Source organism: Pleurodeles waltl, chromosome 3_1 (genome assembly GCF_031143425.1).
Source record: "Pleurodeles waltl isolate 20211129_DDA chromosome 3_1, aPleWal1.hap1.20221129, whole genome shotgun sequence".
In the NCBI taxonomy this organism is placed as follows: Eukaryota; Metazoa; Chordata; class Amphibia; order Caudata; family Salamandridae; genus Pleurodeles; species Pleurodeles waltl.
This window is the reverse complement of record NC_090440.1, coordinates 875145970-875171959: the sequence shown is the minus strand read 5'-3', so window position 1 is coordinate 875171959 and position 25990 is coordinate 875145970. Positions and strand designations below refer to the sequence as shown.

Here is a 25990-nt window from a genome sequence, read left to right as displayed (position 1 = left end):
TTCTTTTCTGTGCTTTACCTTCCCACTGGAACGTTTTGGTTTCAACTTCAGTAGATTTGCCATTCGTCATGCTCCAAACAGAGCATTTTAAACAGAGCTATGTTTATACAACACTAGTTTGTTACCTTACTGCGCCTCCGTGTGGCCATTAAAAACACTACAGCAGACACACTGATTTTGACAAACAGGACTACTTCAAAAAAGCTTTGGCATGTAAGCGAGACTGGTTGGCATTGCTAGTTTAATAACTTCTCCAAATGAGGAAGTTATGCTCCTCTTTGGTGAGTGCCATTTTGATGTTGCTGGGACTCTTGGCTAATCAGACTCTACTCACTTGAGGACTGTAGTCCTCGGAATTGCATCCTGTTGCATAATGCTGTTTTTGCCATTTAGCTGTCTTCTTACAATTCTGCTTTACTGGCCAGTGGAGAATTTTTCAGGAATGCGCCTCTTGTGCAGAACTTCTGCCTGTACAGAAAAATAGAGTATCCTATCATTTTACTAAAATAAATCCAGCCTCCATGTACGTGTGACCGAAAGTTGTGCTTTTTTTTTATGTCCTAAACCTTGGTGCACTATTTTTATGTAGAGTTGTTTTATTTAGTTATTTAATTATGTGTATAAAAAAAAGCAAACACTTGAAAGCGCCTAGCTCTTTTAAAGTCAACTGAAGTATTGCATACAAATTGAAATAATACACTGATGAGGAATTCAATATGGCACCAGACTAGACTTCTTCTAATTTCTCTTTCAGAGCTTGATCATATTCTTCCATGACTGCATTGCAGTATATGCCTCTCTCTACTACTTATGTAATACATGGAAGAAGAGAATCCCAGCCAAATGTAATGAGTGTGTGGCAAGAGCTAGAAGATTTTTGTGACCATATAGACCTGGTCCCTAACCTTTACTGCAGTAAGAGCTACTTGTGTTCAATAAAAATCATCCCAAGCTACTAATATTGTAGTGTTGCGATAGTGACCACATCAGGCGGGATCAATTTTGTGACCACCCCATGCAAGATCACTAGGAGTGATCACCTCTGTGCATCAAGCAGGGTTGCAAGCAGTACTGCAAGAACAGCTTTGTTAAATCTGAAGGCCCTCCACATGGGTAATACAGCAAAGCCATGGATTGCCTCTGGCACACGGTAAAATTAATGATAGTTCTCCCCATTGCCACATCATTGATTACGTAAATATTAGCTGTTAATATATTTTGGAAATTCAGCCATTTTTTTCCAAATATCAGCTGCTTGTGATTTCTGAAAATACACACCATTTTTTCTTGAATGCATACTCTTAACTTTGTTATACATACATGATTTCAACCGAGCAAAAACTTTTAATTTAGTAGACAGGGCTGCACACAGGAGAGTTACTTATAAGTAGATGGAGAGCTACTTGCTGGAGAAGCCTGATATAGATGCATGGCATTGTTTCTCTTTCTATACTGATTTTACTCGGTGGTCTCCTGCCATTGCCTCGTTGCCCATATTTGAATGTTCTTTGTACATGTATGCTACATGGTTCCTTGCACCTAATCACAACAAGTACACTGTTTTCCTTACAAACCACAGTGACATTTGAAGTGTAGCTCAATGATTGTCTTCAGGCCTATTTTGTAATAAGAGTATAATTTACAAGTGCATATACATACATCGTGGGCTCCTTGTGTGGTGTGTTTTCTGTGATGACAGTGTTGTGTATGTTTCCATGTCTGTTCGTGTTTTCAGTGCTGATGTATATTTACATGCGCCCACACCCTGTGCTTTATGCCCATCAGTGTCTCACTTAACTTTCATGTTGTCTCTTTCCCTTCTGCTTGCCTGCCGTGCCCATTGTCTAGTACTGGTACATGCCATTCATTTCACCTTCTGCATCTGTGCATCTAATGGTAGGTGAGCGGTTTCCTTCTCTAATCCTTTGAACTACCCGCCATTCTGTCTCTGCAAATGTCGTCTGCATTTCCAAGTGTTTCCTGTCTTAATGTGTGGTTTTTCGCCTTGTGGGTTCTACAGGACACGTGCTTCAGTCGTAGTTAGTTGATGGCACATGAACGAGAAAACTTGCAGAATTCTGTTCAATTGTAAATAGGCCAATGTTCTCGGCACTAGCTTTAGCTACTTCATCAGAACGAGACTGCCTGGGGTTACTGGTGTGTTACAGCCAATCAATTTAAAATGAGTTTTATTGGACATTTGGTTAATATAAAGAAGCACAACCACAATAAAAATACATTTTACAACACTGAATTTACAGATGATTCAAATAATCCATAATTCTTAAAAAACGTTTGGCAACCACTGCAACTGAAGGATAGTCTCCTAAACATAATAGATATTTAAACGCTTCCAAAGCGCGAATTCCTTAAATTATTGCATTCTGCAACCAAAATAATCTGTTGGACTCGATCACCAGAGGATGTATCATCAACATGTGCTTCGGAATATCCTTTGTAAAACATGCTACCACTACAAAGACTTCCATTCACCACTTGGTCGCTCCATTTCTCGTGATTCTTTCTACTTGGCAAACCAAGGCACATGTTCAGTATAGTCATCTTGATTCAAAATCATAACTTGGAGCAACAAATGTACTCGGTCTCCGAATAAACAGTTTATCGCAGATTGGTCCTTTGAAGCTCTTTCCATGGACAAGTACTCTTTTTATGTGTCAGCACACCGCTGTTGCCAGTCCTCTTGTGCTCTCTGTGATGCTTCTGATTTCCATTGCCAGGGATAGGAGACTCCCGTCATACACAGTAGATTCCAGAACCTCATGTAGTTTTCCAGTTCAAATCCAACCCACAGTAACCATAAGTATTTTCTGTCTTCTGCGAGCCTGCAATGTGTTCTTGTGCCAGAGCTCAGCATCAACATTTGACAAACAGTAAATTGGCGTCAGCTTTTGGCAGTATTTGAATGTCCCCTTTGGCTCACTCAAAGTTTGGCACATTCTAGTAGAAGATATAATTGAATAGAGACCACATTAGACTGTTTTGCCCATTTAGGCGGGGGAAACAGCATGTAACTTACTCTATCCACCCAGCAACCCCAAATATTGAAAACATTTGCAAATAGGATACATGTAAGAACATTGGTTGCATTAGCACATAAAGACTGCCAAACCATTTAATCCTATCAAGTTTGAGGCCAAAGAATGCACTGTAGAAGATATTTAATGTCTGGTTTCAGAAGTGTGCATGTGCCAATCCATGGTAGACTTAAACAGGTCATCTTGTGATAGAATATGAGTTGGAGCTATCTTAGTAATGTTAGATATTTGTTTTGGGGAGTGTCACAAATCTGTCAAATTCCAGAGCATATTTACCTTGACTTCCTGACAATCTGTGTTCCTCTGACATTTTATGGGTGTGTTAGGAAGATATTGCGCTGAGTTGCCTGCTTCAGATTCATACACAGTGCAAACTATGACAAACAGTGGTGTTCTCTAGGGCTAGTAGGAGTGCTGATAGGGAGTGCCCTAATAGTGACTCTTACTGGTACTCTGGAGTGCCATTCCTCTATGTAGAGGTCTTGCATGTTTATAGATTGTTCTAAAATGACCTTGCTACTGGTCGGGAAGGGGGTCATTTAAAATTCCCTGCTTACGCAAAATTTGCCTTTTATAATATCTTAAATTGCTCTTTAGTTTAGTATCTGCCGTAAAGCACTTCATACGCTTCATTCTGACTTGTGGAACTGTTTCCAGGATTGGGAGTAGCATAATGTAATGTTCCACCGCTGAAGTTTGTCTTTTTCAAAGACTGGTGGAGAGTTCATGTATGTTGTTTTTTTTTAATTAGGGGCCCGAGAGGAGATATCTTCACAAAAGTTGCGGAATGCAGAGCTGGAGGCCTCTGTTTTACTCAGTAGAGAGTCTTGGTGGTGTGTTTTTTTTTATTTTTTATTTTTACGTATTTATTGGGCATAGTCTGCCAAACCAACTCTCAAACGTGTGAATCAGAACCTACAGGTAAACCATATCGTAACTCGTTGATAGCATTAAAAGACTCGAGGGAATGGTCTGGTATTTGAGCTCCTTTGAAATGCAGTTAGTTGGTTTGAGCATGTTGGGACAGCAGCAGCTTGCACCATAAGAGAGTGCCCTTGAAGAAGTCAGTCATCCCTCTCTCTATTTGAGTTTGGCAGCTTGTGTATTCAAACGCTAGTGGTGGCCAATACATGTGTATGATATCTACAAGATAGTCTCATGCTGAATTGTGTGTTGTATGGGTTAGGCAGAGGTCCATGACAGCTACCTGATTACTAACTTGTAGTCAACAAGGAGTCTTTCAGACCGGAGAGAGACACTTCTGCAGCTTAAGCCAAAATTAGGACTGCTTGGTTCGGGATGTTCTCCTGTTTTCTGTTAAGGTCCTGGGATAGGAAGAACTGCTGTTTTTTTAAAGTTTAACTGTAATATGACAAAGGTGAACATTGGGACCATCTGAAGAGGATCATGAGAAGTGGGAAACGTTTCTGAATGTATTGCAGATGTTGGTGGAAATGCTTTTAACCTATTTTAGAAGTTTTATCACCAAATGTATTCAGTAAGATAAAGTTACAGGTAGAATGTATGCTATCCATTTTCAGTGCCTCTTCTTTATATTGTGCACTTTTGTTTTGCACGATTCAATGCTCTGCTATTAGGCTAAGACTGTTTTCCGCACATAGTGTTGATAGTCCTACCCATCTTCTCACCCCACGTAGGTGGCACTAGCTATTGTTCCAAGTTGGAGGAGAGTCTTTCTGTGGGACAAGCAACATATACATGGGCTGGCAGGGAACCAAAAAGCCGCCATCACAAATGCCCAAGATTTGGGCAGGACTGAGCAGAATTATATTTTTTGTCATGATCTCTTAATTCACATCCATAATACTGTGATTTAGAGTGAGCGAGAATTCTTAACAAGTGTGTTTATCTGAGGTTGAAAGTGGCGTTTTGGTGTGGTAGATGAGACTGTGTTTTTTGTTTAATTTTGCTTGATTGAAACAAATGTCTAGATTGGTTGAGGCTGTAGACCACGTCAGCAATATCTCTTCCAGGTTTTCATTCAGGTGAAGCAATTCTTCACTCCTCCATTCATGTACTCATTCAAGGAGTGAAGACCACCAGATTGTCATCCAACTGGAAGTAGAAATGAGTAGTTAGTTTGTATATGGCAGTTCAACTCTGACACATGACGTCAGAGAGAGGTCTGCTCTGTGTTCTAGAGGCCAGATGATGAGGGGAGTTCCAGTCCAGAGCACTTCTAGTTACCCTGTTGAATGCAGAGAGCTGAGAGGCAACTTCATTTTGTAGGACTGTGAGCAGAAATAATACCCAGGCAGCGCAGTTTGACGTTCAGGGCAACCTTTGTCTTCTAACACGTTGTGTGCATATTCTACTAGTAATTGCAGGTTTCTGATTTAATGAATACATGACAGAAAAGGAAACGGTTATGAAATTGCTAGATTTTTAAAAATAAAATATCATGAGATTGTTGCCAAGGTCTTGGAAGGAAACATGAGCATTATTCGTGAGAGGTCAGTCACTTCAATTACTTGTAATCCACAAGGACCCCTTGCTGGAATTAACAGCTTTGGAAATGCAGGGATCTATATGCAAAATATTGGCTCTAAACTGCTCTTGATATACCTCAGTTGGGATGAGGCCTTAGGTTTTGTTTTCTAAGAGTTTAGAATAATGTTTCTTTCACTGTGGTTCCCTGTCTCTACCCTCTCGTTTTAAGGCATAGATAGCTTTTGAGAAACGCTTGTTGGAAGTGGGGAGTATGTTTGGGTTTGCCTATGTAGCACAATACAAAGGTGTTCATTATGGCGATACTATCCAGTAATAGGATGTATACAATATTACTGGAAGTAAAAAAGAATAGGCCTAGGAGGGCTGCAAAACAAGGTTATGGCTCGATAGCTTGTTTATTTGCTTAATGGTATACTCTTGGGCATGTGCCTGATGAAAAGGGACTGTTAGTGTATTTTGTGACCTGTTGTAAGGTATCTTTGGTGTGACTCTCAAATTCTTTGCATTGGAGGACGCCACTGCCATATTCCCCGCTATCCATTTTGTCTGACACTTCTGTTTCGTCATAGGGTGATGTAAATTGTTTGGTGGGACAGGGAGTGATTCTGAATGAGAGGGACAATGTGATGTCTTTGCCTTGGTGAACCAGGTTACTCATCGGTGTTAAAGTTTGACACAAAAGTCCACATATCATCTAATAAATGCTAGTCTCCTGCCTTATCACTGACCTCACATCGAGAGTGGCCCTGTTAAAGGTGGTGAACATTTGACCCTAACTCAAATGTTCAGACGTTGATTAGTGAAATGAAGGAGGAAAGTTTGGCTTGATGATGCAACATTATCAACTAAAGGTTGGTATGGGATTGTAGTACTAAAGGAGCAATGTCAGGAATGTGTACATGAGACCACTGCTGTTTAATGCCTGCATATACCATGTGTGGCTACATTGCAGAAAACTGAATTGGCTCAGACTGGTCATGGTGTTTCACGATGGGCTCTCACAGATGTGAAATTACTTCCCCCCTGCACTCCTTTCCATTTTTGTCTCCATCCAGCACTTATGCGATGCTACCAGTCTTTGACCTGTGGTGCCCTAATTCTGTTTTAGTCCCTGGTCAGGTCTGCTGTGCCAGCAAAAGACCATGACAGAAGAAATGACATCTGATGTTCTGAGGCGTTGCCCAATCCTAGTACTGTGGGACTATGGAGGGTATTAACATTAATTTCTCCATTTGGCCCTTTAGCAGGTTGCAGAAGTTTTTAATGTGCTTCTGGAACTGTTATGTTTATCCTGTGACCATAATGGCAAAGCCATTTACCTGTCCTGCTGGGTCATGACATGATAGAGATTGGGTTTGGGGCCTTGTGAAATGTAGGGACAAAATAAGACTTGGTTGGATTGCTGGACTTTTGACTTGGCAGTGTGGATTCCCAGAACCTACTTTTGATTTTACATGTAATTTGGTGGAATGGCTGATTTGTGCAAATGTGTGTGCCAACATTGTACATTCTCCACACTGGTAGTGCTGCTTCATAAAGAGAAGTTGTGCAAAAAAAAGTACAAAAAGAAAACCAAGGTAACAGGCCTCGCTCAAGATATAGAACAACATCCTAAAATCAGTCAGGACCACCCCAAATCCTGCCTCAATTTAAGAAACCTCTGAAAATACACTTCTTTATAGAGATGAAGTAACATTCCCTTCTGCCCTCAGAACCAGCTACCTCTCATATCAACCTTGACTGTATCGTTGCTTATGACCCAGGGTAGCACTCTGATACCTTTCTGCTAGGTTTCTGCTATACCTTTGCCTGATGCATACATACATATATAAGCGTGATACTCTGTATTGTGCCCAGTTCTCTTTTAAGACATTTTATTGTGAATTATCTAGGCCACAATCCCCTATAAATAGCTTTGGGACTTTGTATCGAAAAATTACACACTAATCCTATTTTAAGAGTGTAATTACTTCTCTAGCGCAGAGTATATACAAAAATCGCTTGCACAAAGTCAAAATGTTACTACCAACTCTAGGACTAGCTGTACATCCTCAAATAAATGTCTTAGGCAAAGAAGATGCTCAATTCTTCTTAATATTAAGGCAAATCTACCTCACTTGCCCATCACAATGCAGGCTGATCTTTCATGGCCATGGACATAACGTTTTGACTACATGAGCTCCCTGAGAGCTCATTCCTGATTGGCTGATTGTGCTCTAGATCCACGATAGTCCATTTTCAGCATGAACCCATTCACTGCGTTCTTAGAATTACAGAATGCTAGGTTGTGATACTAACTTTTTATTCTTTGCAGCTATATGTAAAATAGGCACATCCAGTTGACTTTAGTTTGTATATATGCAGTATTTTCTTTGTTTCAGAACTATTTAGACCATATATTTAATATTATTAAGTACTATTTTCTGTATAATTAAATCACAAAACGGCAGTTAATGCAGAGCTTGTAGAAGTTTAACCAAATACTCTTCATTCAATAATCCACATGTTTAAGAACATTTGTATTTTACATGCTTATGTTTGCAGGAGTCCAGGTAAATATACTTGAAGTGCTTCCATTCCAAGAGTATTTTAATGTTGGAAATTTCCAGAAGTACACCTCAATAACTTTAAGGATTCTCAAGGCGAATACAGCTTAGGAACAGAGAGATGTGGACTTTTTAAATTTTAGTGATAGCTTGGTACAAGCCATGCTACACGGTCAAGGGCTCTGTTTTCTGGATACAGAATTCCTATACTCTTTGGTGGGAGAGGGGATAATTCTGAATGAAAGCTCGATAGTGCACGTCTTTGGTACCTTAAAAGTTGTTGAAGGCACCTTGCCTCTGGAAAACACTATGTTGAAATGTGTGGCTGGTACATTTCACAGTGAAGTCGTAAAGGCCTGACTATAGAGCTGTGTCACCAAATATTTTCACACGACCTGCCTCTGCTCAACATTTATTCCCATCAAGCCCACAACCTAACCTATCTAAAGTGTAGGCCAACAGAGGTAACATTTAAAGATGTTAGTATATTTGAGTTCTACCTAATGCAGGTCTGCTTTGCTTTTCAGCACATTGTACCTGAAAAGGGGACTCTTGGTCTATGACCAAAATATGGAAGCACTTTTGGGGCTATTATACAAATTGTGCTTACTATAACAAAACAGAGGCAGTTGGCCTTCTGTGTTGAAGTGCTATAACAAAGCTTACTCTAAGTTTTATTCTTTGTCCCTTTTATTGATATATTTTGATGTTTGAAGTGTGGGGATTGTCCCTGATTATTGAAAGTTTGGAAAACTTTGTAATGCATTGTCTTCCTGTGTTTGCTGATCGTGTTTCTCTGTTTCTTCCCAGAATTCAGAGCTCTTCACATTGACATATGGAGCTCTGGTCACCCAACTGTGTAAAGATTATGAAAATGATGAAGACGTCAACAAGCAGCTGGACAAAATGCAAGTTTGTTTTTCCTTCAGTTTGAGTGTCAGGTCTTTAGTATGAAATCCAAGTTCAGGCCAGTTTCTCACCATTGATGAGTAGTTGTCATCCAGCCAAATGTTGTTTGCTGTTGTAGACCCGTGAGGGGAAAAAAAATCAACACCTGTGTGGGGGATTGGTGAGAATCAGCATTGTTACTTGATAGCCATAGTGAGTAGCTTCCATCATCCACTGTACTCATAGTAACTTCCTGCGGTGTTTGGTGGGTTTCCTTTCCTTGGCCCAGGTCTACTTATTTGCAGCTCTAACTTCCATGCCAAACCTTGAATTATTCATTTCATGCGAAGGCTCTCAAGGTGGACAGTACTCCCTTGGCCAAAAATGTATCCAGTAGGAATGGCAGTGGATGTTAGCCTTTCTGCTAGAAGTATGTGGCAGCACATATTTCACTTGGAGTGTATTCATGGTTCGTGGGGAAACCCACTTTTTTGTTTGACTATGTTGTTAATGTTTTTCTTCTAAATGTACATTCTTATTTCCTTATTTTCGACATTTGTGTAGTGTTAATGAACCCAGAAAAATGGATTAAATTGAAACACAATATTTCTGATGGATACAACTACCTGTGGATTCCTCACCTCATGAATACTCCCATGGCGCCAGCATTCGACGGAAATCTTCTTACTAGTCTCTGCACGTCGACGAGGACGTCACTGTCTCGCACGCGACGCCGTCTGACGTCATACAGGCAATAAGAGGTCCTCGACGACGTGCAGACGTCAGTTCCCTTTTTTCCGTGCATTCGAAACGGTTATCTTCGAGGGAGCAACTGTTACTCTTGCGGTTACAGTGTATATCTTGCTGCGTACTCTTTCTCTGTGGAAATAATGTCGCAGAGAAAGTCTGGATTTAAGCCTTGTCGTGAGTGTGGAGGCAAGATGTCGGTGACGGATCCTCATTCCGATTGCCTTTGGTGTTTGAGCTCCGACCACGACGTCTCGACTTGTGATTCATGTCAGCACATGAATCCGAAGGCCCTTAAAGAACGCGAGGCGAAGCTGTTTATGGCCAAGTCAAAGGAGAAGCATCACAAGAAAAAGTCTTCTCCAAGACATCGGCGTCATCGAGACTCCCGGCGCCGTAGAGAATCTCGGCGTCATTCAAGGGAGGCTCGTTCCAGGTCTCCGGATCGGCGCCGAAGGACATGGGAGGTCAGCCCCACGGTGACGCCGCATCCTTCGACGCCGTTGCCCTCTCCGGCGTCTCCAACTTCGCCTGGACAGGCGTCGGTGATTGAGGTATTGGAGCCTCAAGTGTTTTCTCCGGCGCAGACGCCGAGGCCGGCGTCGGGGTCGCCTCCGAGTCAGGCACCCCAGTATCCGGCTTTTCCCACCCCTGGAGCCGATAGTTCCGCATTCTTGAATGCGATGTATGCCATCTTCCAACAGATGGCTCCAGGGGGTGCTCCGGCTGGGCCTTTGGCCTTTTCTTTGGGTGATCCTGCACCTCTTCGGCCAGCACCCTTTATGCCCTTTCTCCCGTTTGGGAACGTGGGCTCGGCGCCAGTGTCGGCGCCGGTGGCCGCTCCGGTGGCTTCGGAAGGATTGGCCCCAGGGATTTCCATCCCGTCGACGTCGAGATTTCGGCCTGTGACTCCGGTGGGTCCATCCGTTTCAACTGCTCTTCAGTCGGCGCCGAAGTTACCTGTGGCGCCGGATGCGGCGTCGGTGGCTTCGGAAGATCGGCGCCGATCTCCGACTTCGGCGGAGGTATTGTCGACTCCGCGGATTGAGCAATGACTGCATTCAAGGAGGCGTGCTCTCCGGGTACTAGAAGAGCAGGAGTACCAACGAGCCCTAGAGGAAGGAGAGCTAGAGGACTCGGGTGATGGGCTGCGTGGACTGGAGTCGGCCAGTGGGCTGGACACTTCCCCTGAGTGGGACCTTTCGTCCCCGGGGGAATATACCGAGGAAGCTGCTTCCTTTCATACAGTGGTACGGAAGGCAGCTAGTTTTTTGGACCTGCCTTTGCCGGTGGTGGAGGCGAAACAAAACCTTTTGACAGAGGTGTTGCATCCGGCCTCAGCCGCGGCGGAGCCTCTATTACCTTTTAATGACGCTCTACTGGATCCGGTTTTAGAGGTGTGGAAGAAGCCGGCATCTTCCCCAGCAGTTCACAGAGCCGTGGCCAGGAGGTATCGGACGGCTCCAACTGATCCTGGTTTCCTATCTAGGCACCCTACGCCGGAGAGCTTGGTTGTGCAGGCCTCCTGTTCGTCCAAGTCAGCGCCTGGTTCTTTTCCGACGGTGCCTGGGGACAGAGATTCAAAAAAGCTGGAGGCGCAGTCGAAGAAGATTTTTTCGTCCTGCAGTCTGGCATTAAAAGCCACCAATGCAACCTGTATCCTGGGGAGGTATATTCATGCTCTGATGGATGACATCTCCTCTTCGTTTACAGAGCTTCCCCAGGGTCTTTTGGATCTTGTCTCTGATGCCCAGGCTGCTGCGACCCAAATTATCCAGACGGGACTGGATACCACCGACTCGGTAGCCAGAGCAATGGGCACAACTGTGGTGGAAAGGAGACAGGCCTGGCTCCGTAACTCGGGCTTTTCGGCAGATGTACAGTCCACATTGTTGGATCTCCCGTTTGATGGGGACAAACTGTTTGGGGCTAAGGCTGATTCGGCCTTGGAACGGTTTAAGGAGAGCAGGGCCACGGCTAAGTCGTTGGGACTCCAAGCTCCTTCTTCCACGGCCTCTTCCAGATTCTTCAGGAGGTTTCGTGGATTTGGGCGTGGCTCTTCCTCCTCTTCCTTTCGGGGAAGATATCAGCAACCTGCCTCTTCCCATCCCTATAGATCTTTTAGGGGGAGGGGTAGGGTCCGCACCAGGGGAGCTTCTCAGCAGCACTCTGCCTCTTCCTCATCCTCTGGCGGGGTGCAGCAGGGGAAGCAGCCTTAGGCTTCCACCATTTCCCACTCACTCCTCTCCTCTAGGGGGAAGATTACAGCATTTTCTCACCAAATGGGAGACTGTTACGTCGGACACTTGGGTTCTCAGTGTTGTGGGAAAAGGCTACACCCTTCCCTTTCGGGAGTTTCCGCCCCTCATCCCGCCCCGCCCTTCGTATTGTTCACAAGAACATCTCCTGTTGCTAGAACAGGAGGTAGAAGTCCTCCTTTTAAAGGGCGCGGTGGAGTTGGTCCCGGAGCAGGAAAGGGGTCAAGGAGTTTACTCAAGGTATTTCCTGATTCCCAAGAAGGATGGTCGTTTGAGACCAATTCTGGACGTGAGGATCTTGAATTGGTTCCTCAAGCAGGAAAAGTTCAAGATGCTGACCCTAGCACAGGTGCTTTTGGCGTTGAACATGGAAGACTGGATGGTGTCTGTCGACTTGCAGGATGCTTACTTTCATATCCCGATACTCAAGTCACACAGGAAGTATCTCCGGTTTGTGGTGGGATCGCAACACTACCAGTTTGCGGTCCTTCCGTTTGGTCTTACTTCAGCACCTCGAGTCTTCACGAAGGTGATGTCGGTGGTTGCGGCAGAGCTCAGAAGGAAGGGGATAGCAGTATTCCCTTACTTGGACGATTGGTTGATCAAAGCCAAGTCCCCGGAGCTTGTGTTGCGTCATCTGCAGTCAACAACCCAGTTGTTGTTCGACCTGGGCTTTTCGGTGAACGAGCCCAAATCTCACCTAGAGCCCTCTCAGCGCCTCCTGTTCATAGGGGCAGTACTGGATACAACATTGGGTCGGGCCTTTCCTCCGCCTCAGCGGATTCAAGATATTCAGGATTTGGTTCCAATGTTTCGAAATGGAGCGGTAGTTCCAGTCCTCAAGGTCCTTCGTCTGCTCGGTCTTTTTGCCTCCTGCATTCTGTTGGTCACGCATGCTCGCTGGCACATGAGGGCTCTTCAGTGGTGCCTCCGAAGGCAGTGGTCTCAACACAGAGGGGATCTAGAGCGTACTGTCAAGATCTCCAGAGATGCTGCTGTGGATTTGAAGTGGTGGATTGCAAGCAACAATCTTTCACAAGGAAAGCCGTTCCAGCAGTCGCCACCAGTGGCCACAGTCATAACGGATGCTTCCACTCTAGGGTGGGGAGCTCATCTGGGGGATCTGGAGATCAAAGGTCTTTGGTCTCCAGAGGAACAGATTTTTCACATCAATCTGTTAGAGTTACGGGCTGTACGTCTGGCTCTCAAGGCCTTCCTCCCTTCCCTTCGTGGTCAGTCGGTACAGGTCCTAACGGACAATACTACCACGATGTGGTACATAAACAAGCAGGGAGGAGTGGGGTCGTACCTTCTCTGCAGAGAAGCTCTTCGACTATGGTCCTGGGCAAAGGACCATCGGATTTGCTTGATAGCAAACCATCTGGCCGGAGTTTTGAACGTGCGTGCGGACAGTCTCAGTCGCCACTTCTCGGCAGACCACGAGTGGCGTCTCCATCCAGATCAAGTCCGTTTAATCTTCCAGAAGTGGGGGTTTCCTCGGGTAGATCTGTTCGCCACTCGAGAGAACGCGCATTGTCCGTTGTTCTGCAGCCTTCAGTATCCGATGCAGGAAGCGTTGGGGGACGCGTTTCAAATGACCTGGTGCGGCCAGTTGCTTTACGCGTTTCCTCCCATACCCTTGATTCCTCGAGTATTGAGGAAGATTCGCCAAGACCGGGCTCTAGTAATCTTAATAGCTCCGGATTGGCCAAGGAGGGTGTGGTACTCCGACCTTCTCCAACTCTCAACGTGCCCGCCGCTCCGTCTCCCTTTCAGGGCAGACCTCCTCTCACAGTCGCAGGGGCAGGTTCTACACCCCAACCTCCAGAGTCTGCACCTACATGCCTGGAGATTGAACGGGGCAACCTGAGTTCCTTCTCTCTCCCGCCTGAGGTAGTGGATGTTATATTAGCGGCCAGGCGACACTCCACTAAATCTATCTACGCTAATAGGTGGTCTAAATTTGTTGTGTGGTGTGGAGAGAGGCAGATTGATCCTTTACATGCTCATCTATCGGACGTTTTGTCTTTTGCTCTATCTCTGGCGCAGAAAGGTTGTGCAGTGGCTACCATTAAAGGTTATTTATCGGCCTTGTCAGCCTTCATATGTCTTCCAGACCAACCATCTTTATTTAAATCCCCTATTGTTATCAGATTCTTGAAAGGTCTTCTAAATCAATATCCTCCAAAGCCATTCGTTATGCCGCAATGGGATTTGTCCTTAGTCCTGACTTTCCTTATGGGGTCCCCTTTTGAACCTATGCATTCTTGCCCCTTGAGGTTTTTGGTTTTAAAAACAGTCTTCCTGATAGCTATAACATCAGCAAGGAGAGTGAGTGAGTTGCAGGCCTTATCAGTAAAACCCCCTTATACAACTTTTTATGGGGATAAGGTGGTGTTGAGGACCAAGGCTGCTTTCCTCCCGAAGGTTGTTTCACCCTTCCATTTGGCTCAGGCAATTACTTTGTCCACGTTCTATCCTCCGCCTCATCCTTCCAAAGAGGAAGAAAGACTGCACCGTCTGGACCCAAAGAGAGCGTTGAGCTTCTTTATCGATAGAACAAGGGATTTCAGGCTGGAGGATCAGCTGTTTATTGGATACGTGGGCAAGAGGAGAGGAAAGGCAGTCCACAAGAGAACACTATCCAGGTGGGTTGTTCTTTGCATTAAAATATGTTACTCTTTGGCAAAGAAGGATCCTCCTGAGGGCATTAGAGCTCATTCCACCAGAGCTAAGTCGGCCACTTCGGCCTTAGCCAGAGGTGTTCCTGTGGTCGACATCTGCAAGGCCGCAACTTGGTCGTCCCTTCACACTTTTGCAAAACATTACTGTTTAGATTCTGAGGTTAGAAGGGACGGTCATTTTGCACGGTCAGTGCTGCAGGATTTCTTGGTTTGACCATTTAGGCACCCACCGCCGGGCGTGGTACTGCTTTGGGACTCTATTCATGAGGTGAGGAATCCACAGGTAGTTGTATCCATCAGAAGAACGAGTTACTTACCTTCGGTAACAACTTTTCTGGTGGATACATTAGCTACCTGTGGATTCCTCACGGTCCCACCCGCCTCCCCGTTGCCTTTATGGTCTTGCCAAGTAATCCTTGAGTGCGCTCCTCTTGGTCTTTGAGGGTGCAATAGATGTATATATAATATATTTATATATATATATATATGTATATGTGTATATATTTTTATGTATATACTTGGTGTGTGTATATATTTTGAAAAGAGAGAGTTTTATACATATATATATATATGTACATAAAAAGATTTACAGTTATTCGTACAATGTGGTGTATTTTTACAATATAATGGATGTTGCCTTGCTCTTTCATTGCATTGCCTGGTTGTTCTCATGCACGTAAAAAATTATTGGTACTGACGTCTGCACGTCGTCGAGGACCTCTTATTGCCTGTATGACGTCAGACGGCGTCGCGTGCGAGACAGTGACGTCCTCGTCGACGTGCAGAGACTAGTAAGAAGATTTCCGTCGAATGCTGGCGCCATGGGAGTATTCATGAGGTGAGGAATCCACAGGTAGCTAATGTATCCACCAGAAAAGTCGTTACCGAAGGTAAGTAACTCGTTCATTTGGTTCATGAATATTATGATGTGCTTCTTCAAGTTCTCTGCCCCTTCTACTAAAAGCTGCAAAACTTAAAACAAATCGTAGAACATGTTATTCCTATCAGTAGTCTGTTCACTTCTTGATCTACTATTGCTGGGACACGTTTTAGAGTGATGTCGTGTCACTATTCACAAATGACACTACAATAAGCACTGGCATATGCTTTTATTCGCCTTCAGGTACTAAGTGGTTTTGTGGTCATTGCACCTGTTTTGTAGTGGGATGGTAGATTTCAGGTATCACATATTTGGTCCCAAGCAAAGAATTCACCAAAATTGTTGTCTCTGACCATTTACGGGCCATCTGCACTTTATAAGCAAGGCCACCTTTTTCTGTGCCCAATCTTTATTGTTGCTCTGCTCGAAAGAACTTGACTTTTTTGCCTCATATTTTTATGAAAGCAAGCGTTTAGTCTACAACTTGAAAGTAAATGTGTGTGTATGTAAAGCTTCGGTTTACGGTCCAGTACAGTCTAGAATTACCAAATGTTGCCTGTTATCCTAACTTCACTCATCTTTGAGATCATTCACTAGCTAGCTGTGTGGCTCAATGAGTTAAGTGCTGTTGTGACTTAAAGGTCACAAGTTTGAATACCGCAAAGGTGTTCCTTTATCCTTCTGAGGGAGGTGAACTGGTGACAACTGTCATTTACAGCATCTAGAAATTATACTACTAATGCAGCGAAGCGTCATGGAAAAAATCAAGCTATTATGTTTAACTTGAAACACTCCTTTGCACGGTTATTGGTTTGAAAACCAGCAATACGCATATTTTCGATTTTGTTTTGGATCACGTGTATTCCCAGGACCTCACAGCCATGGACACACAAACATAGTATGTGCTACTCTGTCCAATATAACGACTTTTTAATTTTCTGTGTAAGTCTCTAACCTGGGCCATTTTGGATCTAGCTTTTTATTCCACAATACATGCCTTGTTTGATACCCCCGCGTTAGCCTTGAGTAAGTCTACTGAGACAAAACACACGTTGGAGGTATGGATAATTTGTTCTCTTCACTTCTTTCGTTGCATTAATACAGCCACGTTTCAAATAAGAAGACCACGTGAATGTTGGATTTTGTTGAACACAAGGTGACCGAGTCCTCCATTGCTATAATTGCTTATATTGTGAGGAGCTCAGACCATATGCCTATCAGCATAGATGGCATCCTTAGGCAGCAGAGTGTTTTGAGCATCGTGGCACCATTTCATTCTTGATTCAGCTGGTAAAACTAACGCATACCCATACTGTGGTAGTTGGATGTGCAGCATTCCTTTCCACAGCTACTGTACTTGTAATGGTTATGGATGCCTTTAATAAATGGCCACCAGTAATGACATGTCAAATGTTATCACCTGTGAAGTATTATCTGACATTACTGGCCTTTCATACAGAACATGTGGCTTAGAGCATATATCTCACCTGTAGCACTGACCTGTATTTGTTGCTTACATGCTATATGTGGGGACAAAATCCCTTGGTTTGCCAAGGAAAACTCTGGCAAGACCAGATATTGTTTTTCCCTAGTGCACTTGGCAGTCTATGATTCCACTGAATATACACTACAGTCTTGCTGCCATTCACCAGCAGAGCACCAGATGCTGCTGCTCCTGAGAAGCATCCAAAGAGAACTCTCAAAGCAGAGAGTGGCTAATGCCTCTTCACAGGAGGCTGTGGGAGACTGACGGTTGGTGGCAGCTGATTTTAGTTAGAGGGTGCACTCTTTCTTACCTGTTCCATTGATGGGAATGTGGCATACCCTATTGAATTAGATCAGCTACCAAAACTGGGATTTTTAGTGACTTCCAGTAAGTGAATATTAGTGTGTTATATTGCAACATTTACATAACACTTACTACCACTATGTGGAGCGTTGAAACACTTGCTTACCCGAGAAGCATGTAACATCATGTAGGGTGTGTTGGAAGTGAGTTGTCTTTGTTTTGATCCTGTGTTGGGAAACTGTTTCAATGTTGAGCATCAGGACCACCAAGGTGTGATTACCGTACATGTCTGTCGTATGACTGGGAGGTTGTGGGCAAGTGAATGTTATACCTCCCCGCTCCCAGTTTATCATTATCCTTTTAGTGGGAGCATGGCAGTCTACTCTGTGCCTTGAATCCGTGTTCACATAGCTGTATGGTTAGCCTAGCAAATATACCTCCTTTACATTGCTTGTCTTGACACATGCCTGCTTTGGTACTTCAGCATTAATTCCCCTCTGTTTTGTTGCCGTTTTTCTTACAAATGGAGGGATCTGGTCTGTAGTATATAGCAACCCTTTCCCTGGAGTATACATACTGATTGTTTGGTGTGTGTTTCCTTGTCCTACCTTCAGACATCAAGAAAGAAAGCTGGTGAATCGGCAGTCTGCTGATAGTGGCTACAGTTTCAGTACTTCCATAATGTTTAAGCCCTCATTACATTTTTGTTGAATAGGGTGAGGTATTTAATAAATGCAGTAAATACGATTAGCCCAGGTTGAGGTATTTATCACATGTGCTAAATACCTTCGATTTGGCGTTTTGTACAGGAAAACAAGGTGTAATATGTGGAATCGGTTTTAACACACCAAATTCTGCATGTTTTGGCTTTGTTCTAGATCTTTCACCCTGAATTTCAGCAAACTTCACCTGCTGGGATATATCAGGGAAAAACAGTGAGGGTCCCATAATTATCACACAGCACTTTGCATGGACAGTGCGGGGATCCCCCTGGCCAGCCCCGTCACACAAGTTACAGTGATTAGCTAGACAGGTGCTAGTGCACTGGACGCACAACAGCATTGCCGCCAGCTCTGTTATGAGCCAGCGTCAATGTTGTTGTGCGTTTCACACTGGGCCAGCGGGCGCAAACTGTGTTTCTGCCTGCTGCCCCAGTGGGAAACTCATAATAGGGCCAGTGGGAAGAAGACCGCACTGGCGGTCTCCTGAACGTGGGAGTTTTGCGGGCGAACTTTTCACCCGCCAAACTCGTAATTAGGGCCTAAATCTCTGTTCCCTTCTCCACCTCGTGATCCATTGGACTATGTTTGTGCCCCTGGTCTAGAGGTTGTCTGCTAACCACAAATGTTGGCTGCTGCCGGCCTTACTAATGGGACAAGCAGAGAGTAATGCCAGAGGACGGGTGATAGGAGGGAGATGATATGAGGAAGTGAGGACACAGGAGCGAGAAATAGCAAGGGTCCGGGATCCTCTGCCTTGCACAAGTAGCAAAAAAAGCAGAGGATGAAAGGTGCAAGCTTGCACACCGAGGGGGAAGGCTCAGTAAGCTCCAGAACTGGTTGTTCTCGAGATGGCAGGCAAAAAAAAGGGACGAATTTGAAACTCCCAAGATAATGATTTGGAGATAAAAGAGAATGATGACTGCAAGCCAGAATTAAAACATTCTTGAATCATTTTGTGAAAGTCATTTGCCTGGTTGAATTAATCAGCCAGGAAAATGCCATTAATTCTGAAATTAGGCTGACTAGAAACTCTCGTCATGTTGTGTTACTGTATCCATATTTAGGTTGACTGAATTCTTCTAATGGTATGGCTGTGCAGCACCACTGGTTCCTTCCCAGCCAGATTTTGGGAACTACAAACCCAGGAGCCAATAAGTTGTAGAAGGTAGTTGTCCAGTGATGCTTCAAACAATGAAATGTGTGACAAATGTTCATCAAAGTTCACAGGTGCATGCTCATTCGCCTTTAACAGTTGCAGTCTATTCGGAATTTGCAGCCCAAGTTGTTTAAAGGTAAAGAAGTTTCAAATAAAATCAAAAGTATCACTAAGCAAAGGGCCTTAGGGGTACTATGTAGCAGTTACCTGAACTGGTGCGTGCTCGCACTTGTGCCCGAGTCCACGTTCGTGAAGTTGGAGCTCTCTTTCAGGGCTAGCTTGCTCCTTTCAAGTACAATACCGATACCTTTGGTGAGTCGATACGCCAATAATGGTTTGCGACTGCAGTGGCGATTGCAGGTCTTCAATAAATTACATTTTGATTTTTGAGAGAAAAACCCCTTTCTGAATTGCAAGGAGTTGCAGTGCGATTAACAAAAATATTTGCAACTTGTAATGTATATTGTGTCTTAGGGTTTTCCAGTTGTAAAGCCTAAAATGTTCTACATCTACATCTTTACAACAGCAAAGTGCTTTGATACACCTCCTTCATGTATTTGATGAACAGCTGGGTTGTCCATGCTAGGATTCAAACTTACAAGCAGCCAGTCACACCGTAGGTTAGGAGTGAATGCTTACATCTGTAAGCATCCTTCCTAGCTATCACACCATGATCTGCCCTGAATCTTTTTGAAATCGTAATCTGTTACTCGCAGATCTGTGCAGCAGGTGACCCACACGTTGACTCGCTGTACCAGCAGTTATGTATTTGTATTGATGCCTTCTCAATAGTGTATGTAAGAGCATTAGGCAAATACGTTGGCTTTTATTGGTGGCAAAGCTCAGATTGCTGTCCTTTTTGCACAGTAATCTCTATTTTTGAAGTTGTATGAAGAATATCCCTATCTCTTAAACTGATCATTTGCGCCTTCGTGTTATTTTACTTTTTTATTGGAGGGGCAGCATTCAGCTGTATATGATGTCATCACTCATCCTTGTTTTTTTCCATATAACAGGGGCTACAACATAGGGGTGCGGCTAATAGAAGATTTCCTAGCTCGGTCTAGCGTTGGTCGATGTCATGATTTCCGGGAAACTGCTGATGTCATCGCCAAGGTAATAATGGACCCACCACCAGAAATGTGCTTTTGCCTGAGAGATCAACCAGTGCGGATGTCCAGTGCTTTGAAATATGTTTTAAAAAATCGATTTGTTTTTCCTAGACAGTTGGCAGTCATACCTACATTTATGTTCTGTAGTCATGTGATACCCAACTTTGTGATCCAGTACTGATAGTTAAATTATGGCTACAACTATTTTGTCAAAATGCCAGTCTGGCAGCTTTTTGACCCTGTGATGCTCCAGTTAGTTATCTGAAGTAGACAAGGATTGTTTATGATCCCCTAAGAGATTAAAATATGAGCTTTCATGGGAACTGGATGGATGCGTACAGTCAGCTTCGTATACTGAAACACTTTCCACATCAATTCCACCTTCATCCCTATCATACCTATATATACTTATGTAATACATATTTATTTTCACTGAAAAAACAGAGGTTAAAGTAATGTTTTAATAAGGCTTGGTAAAAAGAGCTTAACATGTTAAAAAATAATCTTAACCCGCCTTCTCTCCAAAAAAACATATACCAAAAAAACCCAAGGTGGTGATGTAGTTAGGTGTTGAAATGGGATTTGAACTTATTTTTAAAATGCAAAAAAGCACTGAAATTTGCCAGTTCGGTAAACTATAACTTGTGCCCCGTCATGCACTGCTTGAGACCTAATATATTAACTACATCAGTTATGACTTATTACTGGCCTTGGGGCCAGGGTGTGCTCACCCCCCCCCCCCCCCCCCCCCCACCACCACCCCTCACCCAATCGGCCCTTTTGAAAGGTTTTTTGTTTCTTTTTTCTTTTTAACTCGAGTTCCTTATAATGGCAGCTGCAACATTTTCTTCCAGTGTTTGTGGACAACCAAACAGATAGTTTTGGTACCGGTGCTGAAATGACTGACTATAGTAAGAGACACATCAATCGCTCTGAAGTACCTGTTTTTTTACATTTTTGTTGCAGGAGTACTGTGGGACCCAATGGCTCAGATATCTCTTAACTTTTGCTGAGAGTTAACCCCTTCATCCCCCACCCAAACCCCTCGTTACACTGTAATTTCTCGAAAATGGCTGAACGTATTCACACCAACTCACAAAAAAAACACTTTTTGAGTGGAGGTCTAACTTTGTGCCAAGTTTGGTGGAATTCTGCTCAGGTGTTTTTACTGTATCTGAGAGCAAGCCTTTCTATGGGAGTGAAAATGGGAAATTCCACTTTTGTGACCCCCTGCCCTCTCTTTCTTTGCCCCCGCTTGAAGGATCAACTCTAAATGTTCCATGAGGGAGCCAAAGTGGATGAACTTTGGTTTTTTCTAATGTTTCATGCAGATTCGCCAAATGGCGCCAAAGTCATTAAGAAAACAAAAAAGTCTGACCTAACCATAACTACACATTAGGATTGTATTATTCTCATTTTCATTTTTTTTTGGGGTGTTTCACTGCCCACCTTGGCCACCCAGATTTTATTTTGTGGTGGGAGTCTCTGGGGAAGCAATTATTAGGCAGGAGCATATGAAGCTTCCCTCCTCAAGCCTTTGCAGGCCCCAGGGACACCAGGCCCCAGGGCTGTAATCATTATTTTAAGGGCAAGGGGTCTGCAGGCCCTCTAACTGAGCTTTACAGGCCCAGGGGAAACCCCTTCCCCCAGGGCCATATTCTTTTTTGAGAGGAGGGGCGGTGCTCCCCTGAGACTGAACCCGGGGCCTTTTGAGGAATACTGGCCCTGGGAAATCCATTTCCCACGGGTCTTTGGTGGATTCCCTTGTACCTCACACAACACAGAACATTGGAGGCAGCAGGGGGAGCCCCAGGTATCCCGTTGTCCTCTGGCTCCCTGACTGCACGGAGCCAGTCTTGCTCTTGCCTGGCAGGAGCAAATTGTTTTCTGTGCTCCCACTGGGCAGGAACAATCTCCGTATCCCTGCCCACAAGAGCAGGAGAAAAAATGTGTGCTCCCACCTAGCAGGTGCATTTTTGCAACTCCCACCGGGTGCGAGCCCACTTTTTTTCCTGGCCTGTGCTCCCTAGGACACAGCAATGGACCCGGCCCCAGGGGTTGAGATTCCTGGGGCCTTTTCAGGCTTGGGAAGGAGATGCACTCCCCTCTTGCTTTTGAAAATAATGTTTTCAGGGGATGGTCTCCCCAGGGCCCTTGGAGGCTCGGCTGCGTGCACCCTGCCCTTCAATTTTCAATCATCCTCAGAGGATGGGGTCCCTAGAGTCTGAGGGAGGCTCTAGGAGGGGGGGCACACGCCCTCTCCCAAAAATTTACACATGTGCCGCTCCCTGGGTCCAGACCTACCCCGGGGTGGAGTGGGGCAGGTTTCAAGCAATTGTTTCTTTTCCAATTTTGGGGCTGAATTCAAAGATGCGCAGCAAATTTGTTTAAAAACATTTTTTGGACCCTCACTGGGAGTGTGAGGGGGCATCTCTCTGGGACCTCTATCACCAGACCTAGGGAGACAGGGCGTCCCTATCTTTTTTAATTTTGTTTTTATAGAATTCAGGACACAATCCTGTGTCCCAATATGACTGCTGCCACATCGTTCTTGATGTGGTGGCAGCCAGTCAGATCTCATCTTGAGATCTGTTGGCTCTGCAGATCCTCTGCAGTGTGATATATACACATAGTTTGAAGGTGAATTTCTCAAGAACTACTAAATGGACTTAAACCAAATCACAAAAAGCACACATTCTGAACCAAGATCTAACTCTGACAAATTTGGTGTTAATCCATTCAACCATTTGGGCTGTAGCTGTGTCTAAATTTCCTACGGAAAAATGAATGGGGAGAACACATTTTGGGACCCACCTTTTTCTGTCCCTGCTTGACCAATCACCCCGAAACATTCCAGGAAGGAGCTGAGGTGGATGTGACTTTGTTTTTAAGAGTTTTGTGAATATTCATCCAATGGCACCAAAGTTATGAGCAAGCCAAATCCTCTTCTCATGGAACATGGTCCTAACTATAACCTATAACTGCCACTGGTAAATATATATGTGTGTGTGTGTGTGTGTGTGTGTGTGTGTGCGCGTGTGCGCGTGTGTGTGTGTGTGTGTGTGTGTTTCTGTTACCACTGTCTCTGATATATTCCATAATAAATGTACTGTTACTCTATTGTGATGAGAGAACAGAGCACACAGCAGTTGGTAAAGGTTTTTTTTTACAGCACACCACGTCTTTCCTTGTCTTGCTCCTCGCCTCCACTGTCCCAACTCCCTCAAATCGAATCCACAGTCCTAGGCAGCCTTTCAACATTCCAACCCATGTTCTCCTCCACCCTCACTCACCAGAACATAACTCGTCTCCATCCTCCACAAACAAACCTAAAAAAGGAACAAAACAAATTTATGTAATATAATTAATGACAAGAGACATTATATGGCCGACATTACCTGAAACAGAAGAATAAGGTTAAGGAGTAATCTAATTAGAAAGCATGAAAAAGAACGACATGGCATAATTCAACAAAAATCAGCCCAAAATATAGTCCTTCAAATGCTTAGTTTTGGCAACTTCTCTTCTAGGTTTGTGTACAACAACCTTATTGGACTCAACCCCAGTCCTCTGTGACCCAGATGAACCACACAGTACTTTCATTCCTGCATCGTCCATAGACATGCTTAACTTCTCAGGTGTGTTGATTGAAATATCATAACTCCAACCTTATGTACTTCCAGTGTCTGCCCCCCCTTGCCCCTTACTTTGGCCACATCTCTTTTGTGTCACCTTTTACCTCCCTCAGCCTTAATCGAGTGTTTGGAGACTTCCACCACTGTGGTTCTAGGAAAATATTTTGAGAAATCACTTGCCACCTCACAGTTTCCTCACTCTTACATGACCCCCCCAACTTGAAAATCCACTTCCTTCACATTTTTTAAATGATCATATCCTTCCTTACTCCTCATTTGTTGTTCTCTCACCTTGGATTTGACCTCTTCCAGTTTTGGCGAAGACACTGTTCTTTCTACCACCCACTTTGGAAATCCACAAAAGGGTGAATACCTGTAGTAGCATATGGAGTATTGTGGTAGCTCCAAATCCTTTCTGCTACTTTTTTTTCAGTATTCAACTCAGAGGAAACTGCCAACTGTATAGTCTCCTTCACCATATGGTTAACCCTTTCAACCATGTTGTTCCCCTGTCGGCTGTACAAGGCTGTGGTGAGATGTTTAATTCCTTGATCTTTCAAAAAAATCTGCTTTTGACTGGACTTAAACTACACCCCATTGTCTGTGATCAAAACTGAGAACACCCCTCCACAGTAAAACAAACCTCTTAAAAAGTGCATGACATTACTTGCGTTAGGTTCCCTAAAAAAAATTTATGCAGCCCACTTGGAGCGGTAATCCACCACCACCAGAACAACCCTCAAATTTTAACCCAAGCTGTTCATGGGACCAATGAAGGCAATTCCCAATTCCTCCCAGGGGGATTCAGGGAACTCAATCAGAGATAAAAAAAAAAAAACTTGTGTCTTATTAGATGATACTCAAATCATCCTTAAAATGTTTCTCAAGTCTTATTATTGCTTCCGTGTACACGTCCCATTTCAGTGCCAGTTGGTGATCTCACTTCGGGCTGGTAATTTAAAATTATTTGACTCTCTGATCCTAGACAACTGTACAAAATAGTTTTTATCCTGACAGCAGGAAAATTAACCCCATCAATGGCCAATAAATAGGTTTCAAACATGCTGAACCATTGTTTCCACTTAAGTCTGGGTGCACCTGGTTCTGGCAAAACTGAAATTGCTAAATGTCAGACTGCATGTTAAAACTTTGGATATGCTAAAACTTAAAACAACTTCTGTTTGCTTACAGCAGTAGGTGCAACAATAGCAGTTTTCTAAGGAGCCTATGTTGAACTGAAAATAACTGAAAAGAAGGAAGTTAAATTCCATAAATTATAACTGTGCAGAGAAAGTGTATAATAAAAGGCCCAATTTGACCATTGCTATTACAATTTCGTAAATGGAAGACTAATGACAAAAGAGATGGCTGGGCCAATTGAGAGGCTTCTTTTAATGAACTGCCAATCAGTGAAGAGCGCCCACGATGCACCACTGCACTGGAGAGATACAAGGAACTCAATATGATTCGGTCCGCTAGACATTAAAAGGATGGAGATGCTTGTAATGTTGAAAAAGGCTCTCAGTCAGCAGACTCCCCTCTGCCACACTACACTTAGAGCCAAGGTAAGGCTTGAGTTTCCATCAAGCGATCTCAGTCAGTCGAACAAATCAGCCACATGCTGCGCGCGCCGCACCTCTGCTGGGAATACTGTACATTGAGATAATTGCGCTCATCGCTCATATTTGTAGAATGAGAAAGCAGATGGACGCTGTAACTGAAACTCTCGTGGCACTAAGCCTCACGCAAGACATGCACTCGGGTCGTGTCCGCTGGCAAATTACGAATAACAATAATATTAAGAATGCCACTTTCATGTCCAATTAAAGGTTACTTCACAATGCAGAGTGTGGCGCTCATTGTCGAAACACTACCTAAAGGCCGTAATTAAGTTTACACATTCCGCAAGACTCCGGCTAAATACCCCTGCCTGCAGCCTATAAATGCGCCAGTGGTTAAATGCCCACTAAAAGTCAGTCTCGCTTGACACCTTTGCCTCTCTCGCACCTTAACCCCTGAACGAAAAGATTGCTTACTGGAGGTTG

General features: G+C 44.0%; 1 protein-coding gene across 1 annotated transcript in view; it reads left to right on the top strand.

Moving 5' to 3' along the window:
• TRAPPC3 (trafficking protein particle complex subunit 3) overlaps positions 1-25990 on the top strand; it is a 77316-nt gene that overhangs the window by 25548 nt on the left and 25778 nt on the right. Inside the window, exons 2-3 of the mRNA XM_069223840.1 lie at positions 8885-8982; positions 20215-20314. Coding sequence (XP_069079941.1) covers positions 8885-8982; positions 20215-20314 — 198 coding nt within the window. The remainder of the gene's footprint in view (positions 1-8884; positions 8983-20214; positions 20315-25990) is intronic.